Genomic DNA, 16,252 nt, shown 5'->3' with positions numbered 1-16,252 from the left:
GCCAATGTCCCCCCTAATACTTCCCTGGCAAGCTGCACCAAAGCCACAGGGTTGCCTATTCCCCCCCCCCAACCACTGCTTCCCTACCCCAAGCCCTGTCCCCCCAATGTGCCTTGCAAACCCTCCAGAAGCAAAATAAAATAAATAATTGTCTAAAACAGGAAGTGAGAGAAGTCTATTCTGGTTTTGATTTCAGCTGATTTTTGGCAGCTGATTTTTTAAGCTTTTGGTGGGTTTTCAAGGTACAGTGGAGTTGGGAGGTGCTGGGGAAGAACATTCATAACTGAATTTCAAAACATGTTTGTTGCAACTCTCCTACTAATTTCTGTATCCGATTGTTAATGGTGGCCATACACTACACCAATTTCTTTGTGGTGTCCTGTTTATCTATCTTCCTGCTTACGAAGTCCAAAGAAGCTACCCCAAACAGCTTTATTCATGAATGCCTTACTGCAAAACCAACTGAGATATAATTCATACTTATTTTTCAGACAGGTATAGAATAGGTAAACCAGGATTACTGGGAACCACTTTACTGGCATTTTTCAGGATTACAAAAAACCTGCCAATATGGCTAAAAATAATAGCTGATACCTTTAAATATATAAAACCACACATTCATTCTGAGACACCCTTTATGAAATTTATGATTTAAATTGTTACATACAAAGCTTATTTAAATTGCTAATATTTCAAAAGAATGACATTCAGAAGTACCAAAAATAATACAATGTGAAGCATAAATAAAGGACTAGAAAATCAAACCTGTTTCTTGTTTGTCAGTCTAACACCCGCAAAATCCAACTTGCTTTCTTAGGCCAGCTCCCCCATTAGTATTCCAACAGACATAGTATTCTACTAGTGAAATTCTAGCCTACTTCTCATTCTTTTTTTTTTAACATATCTTTATTGAGTTTATATTTAAAATAGAATGTAGTAAAATTATACATTCAAACCATTACAAACTTCCCTTAGTTGATTTTGTGTCTTAATTTCTATACTGTTTCTTCTTTAGAATCTAGTTTTCCCTTATACACCGTTTCTCTAAGATCGAAGGAATGCACAGATGTTATAGAAAAGAAAAATAAACGTTGGCCCCATACAGACAGGCCAAAATAAAGCTGCTTCGGGTCACTTTGGAGGTATGCTGTTTAAATGATGCATGCGTCCTAAGAGTCCAGAAGCTGCACCAAAGCTGTGCTCCAGTCCTTAGGATTGGATCGTGGCTTTGGTGTGGCTTCTGGACTCTTAGGATGCATGCATCATTTAAACAGCATACCTCCAAAGTGACCCGAAGCAGCTTTATTTTGGCCTGTCTGTATGGGGCCTTTGTCTTCCTTTGTATTACTTCAAGTAGCAGTTTTTGTTCTATTTCCCTTACCTAATTCAAGGTACATTGAAACTATTACCGTATTTCCATTAATATATCAGCTAACATTTATGCAAAAAAGAGAAAACCTTCTCCCCACAACAGTGTATTTACTTATCTCCTCCCCAAATCCATTTCTGTTATCTATGTTGCTTCCTTGAGTTTCCTATATAAAAAATTCATAATATACTTTCTTGTAGATAAACAACCTAATGGGTATTAACATATTTTTCAGAAATCTTAGTTTACTCTTCCCATTGATATTTAAATTAAACTACTTAGTACTGTAACTCTTTTGTTATACCCCAAATCTTGCCCCAATATTCAGTAATTGGATACAATTCATTTTCAAATTCTGACATGTCCTTATTTTTTATCTGACGCCTACTTCTCATTCTCAAGCTTCCAAGACACAGTAAGAAAAGTGAAAATTCCTCTGCCACAAACAATATCTACTTGCATAGAGATTTGCATAAGAATGTCCCCCATTTTTAAAAGACATAATAACAATTAAACTTTGCCCGACCCATAGGATCGCTGTAAATCAGAAACAACTTACGCAACAACAACAACAAACTGTGACACATAATCTACTGTAATCATATATGAAACATTTATCTATTTTGAGCTTTACAGCTAGCTATTGGTCCAAAACACACTGCAGAAATAATCCAGTTTGTGACCACTTGAACTGCCCTGGCTAGGGATTCCTGGGAACTGTAGTTTATTGTGGTACCAGAGCTCTCTGACAGAGAAGGCTAAATGTCTCACAAAACTAGAGTTCCTAGAATTCTCTAGCACTGAGCCAGGACAATTCAAGTGGTCTCAAACTGGATTATTTCTGCAGTGTTTTGGACCTATCTTAAAGTGACAATTTGCCTTTTAATAAAGCCAATAATTCAATTCAGAACAATAGCTCATAGAACAACTGGAACTTGACTAATTACTTAAGGCATCACAGGTCTCTCCTATGTACTACTAGAGGAAAAGTGGACAAGATAGCTGCAATCTCCACTTCATTATTAATGAATAAATCCAACAACCAGAATGGTAATCAATTCATAGATGGGTCAATGAGGATTTTCAAGATGGAGTAACCCACCACAGATGAATTTTCAGCTCAGAATCCAAAGATCCCAACCTTCTGAGCCTCAATAAAATAATAAAAAATGTTCAGGAGTTTGCCTTTAAAATTATGATACTATTTAAAATCAACTGGGGCAATGTTGAGAGTTTTATGATATAAATGTGCTAATATCACATTCAATAACTTTATTACTAAAAGAGCACAGTCGGTTACTAGAATATAGTAATACAACATTTTAACATCATTACAAATTGACCAATAAAGAATCTTTTGTCTGACCTGGACTGCTTTTCATAAAAACCACATTATATGCTTAAGTATAAACAAGGGAGCCTACAACATAAAACACTCATATTATATTCTTAAATTTGTTTTTTACTTACTGAGACAGCGTTGTCTTCCCTGAGCCTGGAAGACCTCTTAAAATTAGGAGTGTCTTTTGTGATTCACATAATTTATTCTCAGAAAACTGCTGAGAAACAATGTTGGATTCTTCATTTTGGCATGTTTTAACATCTTTCCAACCTCCTTGGGTTTCACAGAAACCATTAACAGCATGTCCATCAGGCACATTATGTCCATTTCTGCTTGTCTGCATATTATGAGTACCAAAATGACTCACAAATGCATTACTTTGATCTGATGTTGAGCTGCTCATGCTAATATGAGCATTTTTATATGGTCCCACATTTGATGAATGGAAAATGTGCGATTGAAATGGTGAAGAATTGGTATCCTGCAAACTGAAATGAGTGGTAAACTGAGGAGGTGGAGGGCCATAAGGTATTATAAATGGATGTGTCTGTTGCCAAGTAGGCTTAAACTGAGGCATGGGATCATTCCAGAACCTAGAACCTTCTTGCTTATTACATAATCGTTGCACTTCCCGTACACCTCTTTCATTATTACAACACTGCTCACTGCCAATTCTGCTATGAGTGGGGTTATTGTGTGTATATGGTTCACTGCCTGTTCCATGACCAGTTGATTCTTTATAAAAACACCGACCATCACCCCAATTTGTTGATGTCCTACAGGACCATTCTCGAGAGTTTACACCGACAACTTGAATAGGTTTATTGTATTCCATTGATTGCACATTTAAGTTGGTTTCTGTCGCCTGTAAATGAACATCTAAACAATGTTCACTGTTTTCAAGCTGATTAATTTCACTATAGAACTGGGACAACTCATCTTCTATTTTTGGTACATCACAGAAGGGAGCATCTTTTGATGTCATTTCTTTCTTAGGATGTCCATCAGTCATTCTGCCTGACACTTTTGGGCAGTTGCTATTGGTATATGTTTTCCTTTTATCATGTCGGTGATCAGCTTCACTTTTATAAACGGGTCCAATAAATGCTGTACTTGTGCTATATAGTCCAGTCTCTCCTTCATTCTTATGTTTTACACCATTGTTTTCTCTGTTATGAACTACACTGGCATTGTTAGTAGAAAGAATGCATTTACTCCCTCTAACTTTGGTATTCTTTACTGAATCTGAAGAGTGTGATGACAATGTTTTGTTACCAGAGAACGCCTTGTTAAATGAGATGTCTGTAGTTTCTTTTTCTTCTTGTGCCTCATCATCAGATAGGGACAATGGAATAAATCCACTATGGGTTTTTTTAATATGTATTTCCTCATGAAGTATTTGCAATTCTTCATAGGATTTACCAAATGTCTCTTCAGTTGATTTCATTCTTTTAGAGTACGGTTCAGTTGCTGATACATCCTGATTGTCAAAGTATCTTGGTTTACGGTGAGCATGAAGCATCTTAAAAATAACAAAATGTTCACAGGATTATACCAGTTATTTTTCTCCAATTTATGACTACGTTTTACTAATTTCATGACTGAGGCTACAATCCTATGTATACTAACCTGAAAATAAAGCCTACCAAATTCTTGGGACTTTCCTTTGAACAAACATGTTTAGTGTTACACTGTAAAATTAGTCAGTTAGTACAGATTTGCAGGGCTGGGGAGGGCTAAATCTGACCCAATGAGTCAACTGGAACTTGGGGAAAAAGAACAATGTTATACTTCCATTGATCAAATGGCTCTGCTTTAATTAGAATTAACAATGGCACAGTAAATATTTCATTTTCAGTTAACAAAGATGTTTTAGGATCAATTTATAATGTATTTTAAGCATTTAGGATCAAGCTGTCTGGCAATGCTATACTATATTCTGATAGGATATGCTTCATAAATTATCATTAAATTCAGCATTACAAAACTAACACACTAATAAATATACTATTAACAAAACTAATCTAATGATGGCTAACGAAATAGTACCTGAGCCATGAAGTAAGCATTCCGGAAATTAAAAACAAAAACTGCCACCCCTTCAATCTTCCTGGGGCTAAGAATAAGCTACTCAGTCAGAATGCTATTTTAAGCCTGCCCTTTTCTAAGGGACTCCCACCTGCCACCTAAGGACCCCAGCTTTTGTGAGGCCAGCAACTTTCATCCTGTTGTGTTTATGTGTATCTTCCCTCCCTCCCACTTAGGTTGTTGCTTCTCCTTACCTTTAGGTCATGTATTTTGTGCATTTTGGTTGTCCCAATAAAAGTATCATTGTTTTGTGTATTTTTTCTGTTGTTGTACTTGATGCATGGTCAAAATGGCTACCCCTGGTCTGTTTTGTGGATTTGGGATATTATTGAAAGTTCCTGCATGGCAGGGGGTTGGACTGGATGGCCCTTGTAGTCTCTTCCAACTCTATGATTCTATGATTCGCTGTATGGGCAGCACGGCTACTCCTGAATATGTTTTCTGATCCGTTTTGTGGATTTGGGATGTTACTGTACTGAACTTTGCTACATGGCCAACATGGCTAACCCTAGATATATCTCCATGTCAGTTTTGTGGATTTAAGATGTTATTGTATCATAGAGTTGGAAAAGATAGAATCACAGAGTTGGAAGAGACCACAAGGGCCATTTAGTCCAACCCCTGCCATGCAGGAACTCACAATCAAAGCACCCCGACAGATGGCCATCCAGTCTCTGCTTAAAGACCTCCAAAGAAGGAGACTCTATCACTCTCCAAGGGAGTGTGTTCCACTGTCGAACAGTTCTTGCTGTCAGGATGTTCCTCCTAATGTTGAGGTGGAATCTCTTTTCCTGGAGCTTCCATCCATTGTCTTGTTCTCTGGAGCAGCAGAAAACAAGCTTGCTCTATCTTGAATGTAACGCCCCTTCAAATATTTAAACAAGGCTATCATATCACCTCTTATCTGTCTCTTCTGCAGGCTAAACATCCCCAGCTCCCTAAGTCTTTCCTCATAAGGCATGGTTTCCAGACCCTTCACCTCCTCTGGACACACTCGTTTTTCAACATCCGTTTTGAATTGTGGTGCCCAGAATTTGACACAATATTCCAGATGGGGCCTGACCAAAGCAGAACAGAGTGGCACTATTCCTTCCCTTGATCTAGACACTATACTTCTATTGATGCAGCCTAAAATCGCATTGGCCTTTTTAGCTGCCGCATCGCACTGTTGGCTCACATTCAACTTGTGGTCTACTTGGACTCCTAGATCCTTTTCACACGTAGTTTCATTCAGCCAGGTGTCACCCATCCTATATCTGTGCATTTTATTTTTCCGCCCTAAGTGCAATACCTTACATTTCTCTGTGTTGAATTTCATTTTGTTAGCTTTGGCCCAGCTTTCTAGTCTATTCAGGTCATTTTGAATCTTGATCCTGTCCTCTGGGGTATTAGCTATTCCCCCTAATTTGGTGTCATCTGCAAATTTGATAAGTATGCTCCCAATTCTGTCATCCAGGTCATTGATAAAGATGTTCAATAACATTGGGCCCAGGACAGAGCCCTGTGGAACCCCACTGGTCACTTCTCTCCAGGATGAAAAGGAGCCATTGCTGAGCCCCCTTTGGCTTCGGTCGGTCAATGAATTACTAATCCATGTCACAGTCGCCTTGTCCAACCCACAGAGTCACCTGGCTCTGGGTATCTTTAGGGTCACCCTTTCACCCCCCAGACCAGAAAGCCTCCTCTGCAGTCCCTTTCTGTGTGTGTGTGTTTGGGGGGCTCTGTTGTTAGGCTTGAACCCCAATTAAACCTGATAACTAACCCTAAACATCCCCCCATAGTCCCACCGGGTTCAGGGCCTTCTCCTCCGCCAAGCTCCCCATCTGCTCCCTCCCAGGAACCAGACTAACCTCCGCCGGCTCCCCAGGCCGCCGCCCTGAGGGTCAAACGGCCCCCATCTGAAGACCAAAAGACAACCCCAACAAACAGGACGCCTTCCAAAATGGCGGCCGTCGACGCGCGCGCACACAGCGCATGCGCAAACCCCAACCGTCCTCTGGGGCTTGTAGTTTTGAAGGCTAATGGGGAAATAGAACTACACTTCCCTACATTCCTAGCGAATGAATGTTATGATTAGGCCAAGGAAAAGGCCAAGAGGAAGCCATTGGGAGGGGAAAAGGGATTTTTTTAAAAATAAAAATAAACGTATTAAAAATAATTATTAACACAAATCTGGTCTGGTTTTGTGCCTTCGAGTCATTTCTGAGCCACAGCGACCCTCTCAGAGGGGTTTCTTGGCAGGGTTTGTCCAGAGGAGGTTTTCCTTGGTTTTCCTCTGAAGCTGAGAGAGTGTGACTTGCCTCAAAGAAAAGAGTCTGAGGCTGAGAGAGTGTGACCTGCCTCAGATTAAAGCCTCCGAGGCTGAGTGCAATCTGCCTCAGAGGAAAACTTCTGAGGCTGAGAGAGTGTGATTAGCCTCAGATTAAAGCCTCTGAGGCTGAGAGACTGTGACTTGCCTCAGATTAAAGCCTCTGAGGCTGAGAGACTGTGACTTGCCTCAGATTAAAGCCTCTGAGGCTGTGAGAGTGTGGCTTTCCTCAAAGAAAAGACTGAAGCTGAGAGAGTGACCTGCCTCAGAGGAAACCTGAGGCTGAGAGAGTGTGACTTGCCTCAGATTAAAATCATAGCTCCAAAACACACTGCAGAAATAATAATCCAGTACAAAACCACTTTAACTGCCCTGGCTCAGTGCTAGGGAATCCTGGGAACTGTATTTTTTTGTGACACCAGAGCTCTTTCTCACAGAGAAGGCTAAATGTCTCTCAGAACTACAGTTCCCAGAATTCCCTAGCACTGAGCCAGGGCTGTTAATGCAGTCTCAAACTGGATTATTATTTCTGCAGTGTGTTTTGGACCCTAATCCAACCATTGCACCATGACGGCTCACATATACTGTTATTTTGTTATGTGTACTGTATTTTATTATGTACCCACCCATATTTTATTGACAGAATTCCCTCAGAAACTCTTCTGAGGCTGAGAGAGTGTGACTTGCCCAAGATCAGACCCTAATCTCACAGTGTTGTATATCACTACACTATTACAGTGTCGTTATTCCACTTTCATTGCGATGGCTGCCTTCTGTGGAGTTCTGGGATTTGTAGTTTAGTGAGACCTAAGAGCTCTCTGGTTGGTGAGTCTAAACCCCCCTCCCTAAACTACAAATCCCAGGATGCCACAGAAGGCAGCCATAGCAGTTAAAGTGGAATAACAGCTCTATAGCGGTGTAGTTTGAATAAGCACTAATAGGATTCAACATATTTTAAATGTTACTATAATTTTATAATCCTCATTAGGTTCATTAATAACATATTGAAATAATGATTAGCAGTAATTGACCCAGTGGGGACTACTGATATCTAGAACATCAAGATTACACTTTTGTAAACTAAATATATGTCTTCTTTCCAGTTCCCAACACAAAGCTATCCTAACCCAACGTTTAATGCTCCAAAGTGCATTCGTGGATCTGTGGCTTCACAACTCATTTTGTGGAGGAAGCATCTCCCCAGATGAAGTGCAGGTATCAAACTAGTACCTATTTCATTCACAAATTGCAAAGCACTTGGCAAATACAGGCAGCCTATGTACACAATAGTTTCTGCCTGTGCCCACAAGAAATCACTGGGTTCAGGCAGTAAATCCTACAAGGGTCTATTTGTAAATGGCACCAATGTTCCAGGATCTTCATGACTCCTTCACAGATTTCTAGTGAAAATCCAAACTGCTGTTTTGACTTATCTAGATCAGATGACTTCATCTGTGTAAACCCAATATCTATTTTGTTTAAACTATTTCTTAAAATGCAGTCTACTACTGGCTTCAATTTGTGTATGTGTGGGGATGGAGGTGTTATTCGGAAATCTTGCTCCATTTACAATGAGTGATGAATGCACACCAGATAATTGTCTGTACAGGCTGCCTCTCCATTTTTCTTTTATCTCCAGAGGTTTACCAAAGGCTCAAGTTAACATATTCCCAAGGCACATGGTGATCTTCCAGATTTTGTTAGATTGCAGTTCCCAACTGTTCTAGCTATGACAATTAATTATGAGGGCTCTCAGAGTTGCTGTCTAATAATATACCAATGGCTGTAGATAGCATGTCCCTTTTACTGGAGCAGGGTTTTTGGTGAGGGACAAATGGGCGTCTTTATTTCCGTTTTAAGCACACTGGGTTAGAATCCAACTAAAACTGCTCCTAATTAAACTTACACGTATACTTTATATGGTTTCTATATACTGTATCTCTCTCTCTGGCTTTGCTTCGCAAACAAAGATTCAGGAAGGACTCATCCCGCGCTTTGTACAAACGTGTTGGTGACTAAAAAGGCCAGTCCGGGACAAACAGGTCCAGTTGCAGAAAGCACAGCGGAAAGTCTCCTTGGGTGATGTTTCCGGGTTGTGGTTCTTTCTGCGTTGTTGTTTCTCTTCGAGGCTCGTTCAGCGTGAGTTTTCAAAAAAGGCTGCAGCATCGTGGATAGTGCATCTCCATGCCTCCCGATGCGAGGCCAGGGCAGACCATTGTTGGTGATCAATTTGGCCAAGCCTGAGACGTTGTTTCAGGGAGTCCTTGTATCTCTTCTTTGGGGCACCCTTCTTACGCTGACTCGTGGCGAGTTCACCATAGAATACTATTTTTGGGAGGTGATGGTCCTTCATCCTAGAAACGTGTCCTGCCCAGCGCAGCTGCGTCCTCAATAGCATGGCCTCAATGCTGGTGATCCCTGCTTGCTCAAGGACAGCAAAATTCGTCACATAGTCAGTCCAGTGTATATTTAGAATTGTGTGTAAACAGCGCTGATGAAAGCGTTCAAGGAGTCGTAGGTGTTGGCGATAGGTGACCCATGTTTCAGATCCATAAAGGAGAATAGACAGTACAATGGCTCTATACACACTGATTTTTGTGCTTCGCCTCAAGTGTTTGTTACTTCAGACTCTTTTGTGAAGCCTTCCGAATGCACTATATGCCTTTGCCAGTCTGTGATCGATCTCTTTATCAATCTTGGCGTCTGAGGAGATGATGCTTCCCAGGTAGGTGAACTGCTGGACGGACTTAAGCACAGATGTGCCTACAGTGATGTGGGGATGGTAGTGTTCTTCCTGAGGTGCCGGCTGGTAGAAAACGTCCGTTTTCTTCAGACTGACTTCCAGTCCAAAGAGCTCTGCAGCTGTTGCATCCCCAATCCAAACACTGGCACCTCATTGACTATATCCTAGTGCACCAGAAAAATATTCGCGATGTCCGTCATACCCGAGTGTTGCCCAGTGCAGAATGTCAAACAGATCATCGCCTCGTAAGATGCAAACTAAATCTTCATTTTCAGTTGAAACCTAAGAGGGGTGGCATCCTAAAGAGGAGACTCCAAGTCAACAAACTCCAACAAGCTGCCATAAGAGACAACTTCCAGGCAAATTTGCAAACAAAACTTGAAGACCATCCTGTAGACTCTTCTCCTACAGTGCTTTGGCAACATATCAAAAACAGCATCCTGCAATCTGCGGTAGAATCCTTGGGTTTCTCCCTCAAGAAAAACCAAGACTGGTTTGATGAAAACAACGAAGAGATCCAGGAGCTGTCGGCAAAGAAGAGAACTGCTCACCAGGCACACCTCACCCAGCCATCCTGCCATGCCAAAAAATCAGCCTTTCGCCTCCAACAAAAACTCAGAGACATTCAGAACAAGTGGTGGATCAATTTAGCAGAAAAGACACAACGTTGTACAGATCTGGGTGATTCCAGATGATTTTATGAGGCTCTTAAAGCAGTGTTTGGACCTACGTATCAGATCCAAAGCTCCCTATAAAGTACAGATGGTCAAACACTAATCACAGATAAAGCTTCCATTCTGAACCGATGGGCTGAACATTTCCAAAGCCTATTTAGTGCCAACTGAGTAGTCCAAGACTCAGCTATGACACAACAACCAATGAAGAAGGAATTGGATATAGCTCCCACTTTGGAAGAAATCGTTAAGGCCATACAGCAGATGAAAAATGGCAAAGCTGCCGGGATTGATGGAATTCCACCTGAAGCTTGGAAACATGGAGGTCATGTACTCCATGCTAAACTCCACGAGCTCCTTGTGAGTTGCTGGGAAAAAGGCGAACTGCCATCAGATCTCTGAGATGCAGTCATCATCACCCTGTACAAGAAAAAAGGAGCAAAATTGGATTGCTCAAACTATCGAGGTATAACACTGCTCTCCATTGCTGGAAAAATCCTTGCAAGGATACTCCTGAACAGATTAGTCCCTGCTATTGCAGAAGAGCTTCTCCATGAAAGCCAATGCGGCTTTAGAGCTAATAGGAGCACTACAGACATGGTATTTGCCCTTAGACAACTGCAAGAGAAATGTAGAGAGCTGAACAAAGGACTCTATGTAACATTTGTCGACCTCACCAAAGCCTTAGACACTGTGAGTAGAAAAGGTCTTTGGCAGATCCTGGAACGACAAGGATGCCCCCCTAAATTCCTCAAAATGATCATCCTGCTACATGAAGGCCAGCAAGGTCAAGTCAGATATGGCGACGCTTTCTCGGAGCCCTTTCTAATAACAAATGGTGTGAAACAAGGTTATGTTCTCGCTCCAACTCTATTTACAATCTTCTTCAGCATGATGCTCCAAAGGGCTATGGCAGATCTCACAGAAGAAGATGGCATTTATATACACTACCGTACTGATGGTAGCCTGTTTAACTTAAGCCGCCTGAGGGCCCACACTAAGACTCTAAACTATCTAGTCCGTGAGCTGCTTTTTGCTGACGATGCTGCCCTCGTTGCCCATACAGAAGCAGCTCTGCAGTGCCTAACATATATACTGTATACCTACTTGTTATACCTTTTATCATATTACCTGTTCATGAAGCAGCTCGTTTTTTTAAAACACTACATTTTAAATAATAATAATAATAATAATAATAATAATAATAATAATCTTTTATTTATATCTCGCCTACTCCAATTAGGACCTCATAGAACTCACATATGTATTTGTTATTATTTCATGTCAAGTCTCTGATAGTCTAGTGTAACCTTGCAATAGATCTTATAATGAAATTGAGAAATTAGTACAACAAGAGTATACAGCAGCAAATTATGAACAGCCAGTGAAATAGCATTTGCACCATTTGCTGTGTAAGCAATGATAACTATCTAGAATTAGATTTATCAGCCATTTACTTGGCAAACAAAAATTTTATGGATGTTACTAAAAAGAGAAATGAAGCCTGAACTCTCCCAAGGAGCCAAGATGACTAAACTGAGACTGTTGTACTTGGGAGAAGATATGACTCCCTAGAAAAGGCAATAATAGTTTTTTGTGGGGGTTTTGGGCTATGTGGCCATGTTCTAGAAGGGTTTCCTCCTGATGTTTCACCAGCATCTATGGCTGGCATCTTCAGAGAGATCAGGAACGTCAGGAAGAAACTCTTCTAGAACATGGCCACATAGCTCAAAACCCCCACAAAACTATGGATGCCGGCCATGAGAACCTTCAACTCCACAAAGGCAGTAATGCTTGGAAAGGTAGAAGAAAAAGAGTAAGACTGCATTCCAGATGGATAGGTTCAATCAAGGAAGTCATGGCTGAGTCTATAAGACCTGAGCAGGGCAGGTGACTTAGGTGTGAAGCAGATGGCCCACTAGGAGCGGCAAGAGGCTACTCTGGCCACGATTGTGCTGGAACTGTGGCGACTGCATAGCCCACTTTCAAAGCAGGCTGTTGCAGTCCCAACCTGGCCACTGCCAGGAGCTGGATTTAAATGGCTCCTTTTTGATATGGTCCAAAGAAATGGAACACCACATCCCCAAAGCTGCTCAAAGTAGCTTCTTTTGGCCCATGAGTTTCAGGCCTTAGAGGTCTCTCATTTCTATACATCAAAGTCAACTTGATGGTAGTTAAACAACAAAACTGCAAATTCCAGAAATCCATGGGATAGAGCCATTGCATTTAGAATGGAATTACAGCACTATAATTGTGTAGTGTGAAAGACCCATGGACCACAGAGATCCAAGTACAACCTACAGCCATAATGCTCATGAAGTGATCTTTGACCACTCACCATCTCTTAGGCTAATCTGCTTCAGAGAGGTGCAATATGAATAAATTGGGTTGGCAGAAAGAGAATAATGTGTGCTGCAGTAGCAACAACAAGCAGCAGAATGGGGATGTATGTCACCTTGAGCTCCCTGTGAAGAGAAATGGAACAGAAATACATCAAATATATATGTCTGTGCAGGAAAGGACCATTAATAAAAACAAAAGTAAGTGCATTTCCAGAAACATTAGTGAAAGAGAACAACTGACACATCATTTTCAGAAGAGAAGTGGATTAATTCCTTCTCACCTCCTTGCAGCTAAAGCTGAAGGGTTGCTGGTTACTGCAATCGCCTGATTGATGTTCTTCTGTAAAAGTACATTCATATCAGTTATAAAGAGCTTGAGTTAGTGAGCAGCTGGAAGGTGGAGTGAACAATATTAATGTCTTAGCCAAAGCCGATTTATCTTTTATCTCTATGTGTTAATGTTCCACAGACTAGTACTTTGGCATTGCAGTTAACAGCATAGTGTAAATTGCATCACAACTGCTGCAGCAGAAACATTTACTTAAGAATTAAATGTGTACATTTTAATGTACTTTTTTATTGTGCTTGTTGTGTGCCTTCAAGTCATTTCCAACTTACAGCAAACAGAGGGGATTTGTTCAGAGGGGATTTGCCTTTGCCTTCCTCTGAGGCTGAGAGAGTGCGACTCACCCAATGTTACCCAATGGGTTTTGATGGCCAAGCAGAGATTTGAACCTAGGTCTTTAGAATTGTCATCCAATGCTCAAACCACTATATCATGTTGCCTTTCTACTTTTTCAGTACCTCTAAAGAAATGGACTGAAATCCACAAAGGTTCATAATTTTTTTCCTAAATCAGGGTTGTGGAACTTTTGTTTCTGTAGACGTACTCCTGAGAAGCAAATTAAAGTGAGTGGCCTTGTTTATCATTTGTGTGACCTCTGAGATACTAAACTATTCTATAGTACTTGACTAGTCCAGCCTAGCTCATCCGGTTTCTACCTATGTGCTTCTATCACTACAATTATTCTGTACAAATTTGCTGAAACTGTATTTAACAGATTACTCTTTACAGGGGGTGACTTTTAAATCTTATCTAGAAAAATTTCTATACGGCTTATAATCAAACTTTGTCTAAAAAAGAAGAAAACAATAAAATCAAAACAATAACTAGCATTTTGGTTGTTCTTATGGGCTTTCATCCTGATATATGGCAACCTTATCATATGGTTTTATTGGCAAGATTTAATCAAAAGAGATTTGTCAGCCCCTTCCTCTAAGAAAATGAGAAAATGTTATTTGCCTTAGGTCATCCAGCAGATTTCCATGAATGAACAGGAATTTGAACTTTGGTCTCCTAGGGTCGTAGTTCAACATTTAAACCACTATACCACACTGTCTCCTAGTAAATAGCATGCATTTCAAAAATATAATTTGTTGTTAACTACCTTCATGTCTACTTTGATCTATGGTGACCCTATGAATGAAAGATCAAGTCACCCTAACATCGACTGCTCTGCATAACTCTTATAGATTCATGGCTATGATTCCCTGATTGAATCTATCCATCTGGTATGTGCTCTATCTCTTTTCCTATTGCTCCTAACTTTACCAAACATTATCGTCTTTTCTAGTGAGTCTTTTCTTATCATGATATTACCAAAGTACGACAACCTCAGCTTATTCATCTTGGCTTCTATTCAGTCAATTCCAGTTTCGTTCTCTTACTTAGAATATGGGTGGGCAGCTATTTTTCATCTACAGTTAATAATAAATTAATAATAAAACTTTTATTTATATCCCGCTTCTCTGTATAAGCAACCGAAGCGGCTTACACAAAATTCCAACAATACCTTAAATAAATGACCCACAGTTCCCTGCCTCCTTAAGATAACAATTAAACAAGTGACAATTAAAATAATCTCTTAAACAGATCATAATTAAAATATCATAAAATTAACAATAACAATAACAACAACTTTCCAAACTGGGCGAAGGCTACATGGGATATAGCATGAATAAGCTCCATTGTTATGGCCAGGTTTTCCTATTCAGGAAAGGCCTGCTGGAAGAGATCCATCTTGACAACTTTTTGAAAGCTATCTAGGCTGGTATTATGACAGATCTCCTCCGGCAGGCCGTTCCACAATCTGGGAGCAGCAGAAGAAAAGGTCCTCTGGGAAGTAGCAGTCAATCTGGTCTTTATAAAATCATAGGACCATAGAATTGTAGAGTTGGAAGAGACCACAAAGGCCATCCAGTCCAACCCCCTGCCATGCAGGAACTCCCAGTCAAAGCATCCCCGACAGATGGCCATCCAGCCTCTGTTTAAAGACCTCTAAGGAAGGAGACTCCACTACACTCTGAGGGAGTTTGTTCTACTGTCAAACAGTCCTTACTGTCAGGAAATTCCTCCTAATGTTGAGGTGGAATCTCTTTTCCTGTAGCTTGCACCCATTGCTCCGGGTCCTAATGTCTGGAGCAGCAGAAAACAAGTTAGCTCCCTCCTCAATATGACATCCATTCAAGTATTTAAACAGAGCTATCACATCACCTCTTAACCTTCTTTTCTCCAGGCTAAACATCCCCAGCTCCCTAAGTCTTTCCTCATAGGGCATGGTTTCCAGACCCTTCACCATTTTAGTCGCCCTCCTTTGCACATGCTCCAATTTTTCAACATCCTATTTGAATTGTGCCTAGAACTGAACATAGTATTCCAGGTGAGGCCTGAACAAGGCAGAATAGAATGGCACTATTACTTCTCTTGATTTAGACACTATACTTTTATTGATGCAGCCTAAAATTGCATTGGCCTCCGGGATGAAAAGGAGCCATTGTTGAGCATCCTTTGGGTTCGGCCAGTCAACCAATTACAAATCCATGTAACAGTTACCTTGTCTAGCCCACATTTTACAAACTTGTTTGCAAGAATGTCATGGGAAACTTTGTCAAAGGCCTTACTGAAATCAAGATATACTATATCCACAGCATTCCCTTCATCTACCAAGCTGGTAATTTTATCAAAGAAAGAGATCAGATTTGTCTGGCATGTTCTAGATGTTCACAGACTCTCTGTTTAATGATCTGCTCTAGAATCTTTCCTGGTATTGATGTCAGACTAACTGGACGATAATTGTTGGGATCCTCTTTTTTCTCCTTTTTGAAGATGGGGACAACATTTGCCCTCCTCCAGTCTACTGGGACTTCTCCTCTTCTCCAGGAGTTTTCAAAGATTATTGCCAATGGCTCCGATACTACATTTGTGAGGTATAGGGTGCAGTAGATACTTCCCAGAGGACAGGGAGTGTGCGGGGCAGATTATACGGAAGAAGGTGATCCTGTAAATAGGTCGGGCCCAAGCCATGTAGGGCTTTAAAGGTCAAAAC

At 40.7% G+C, this 16,252-nt stretch overlaps 1 protein-coding gene across 5 annotated transcripts in view; it reads right to left on the bottom strand.

Moving 5' to 3' along the window:
* Positions 1–5,688, bottom strand: part of LOC149319881 (NEDD4-binding protein 2-like 2) — a 66,077-nt gene extending 60,389 nt beyond the window's left edge. For 4 of the 5 annotated variants that reach the window (XM_089512520.1, XM_089512522.1, XM_089512523.1 and 1 more), the window contains exon 1: positions 2,840–4,233. In XM_089512520.1, coding sequence (XP_089368646.1) covers positions 2,840–4,233 — 1,394 coding nt within the window. Of the gene's footprint in view, positions 1–2,839; positions 4,234–4,993 lie in introns of those variants that run through there. The other variant, XM_089512519.1, reaches the window with a different exon arrangement.
* Positions 5,689–16,252: the final 10,564 nt, after the last annotated feature.

The sequence above is a fragment of the Sceloporus occidentalis genome, unplaced genomic scaffold, assembly GCF_023333645.1.
Source record: "Sceloporus occidentalis isolate IW3139 unplaced genomic scaffold, rSceOcc1.0.p SCAF_2, whole genome shotgun sequence".
Lineage (NCBI taxonomy): Eukaryota > Metazoa > Chordata > Lepidosauria > Squamata > Phrynosomatidae > Sceloporus > Sceloporus occidentalis.
Note: the sequence above shows the minus strand (reverse complement) of the source record. Positions and strands in the feature narration are given on the sequence as shown.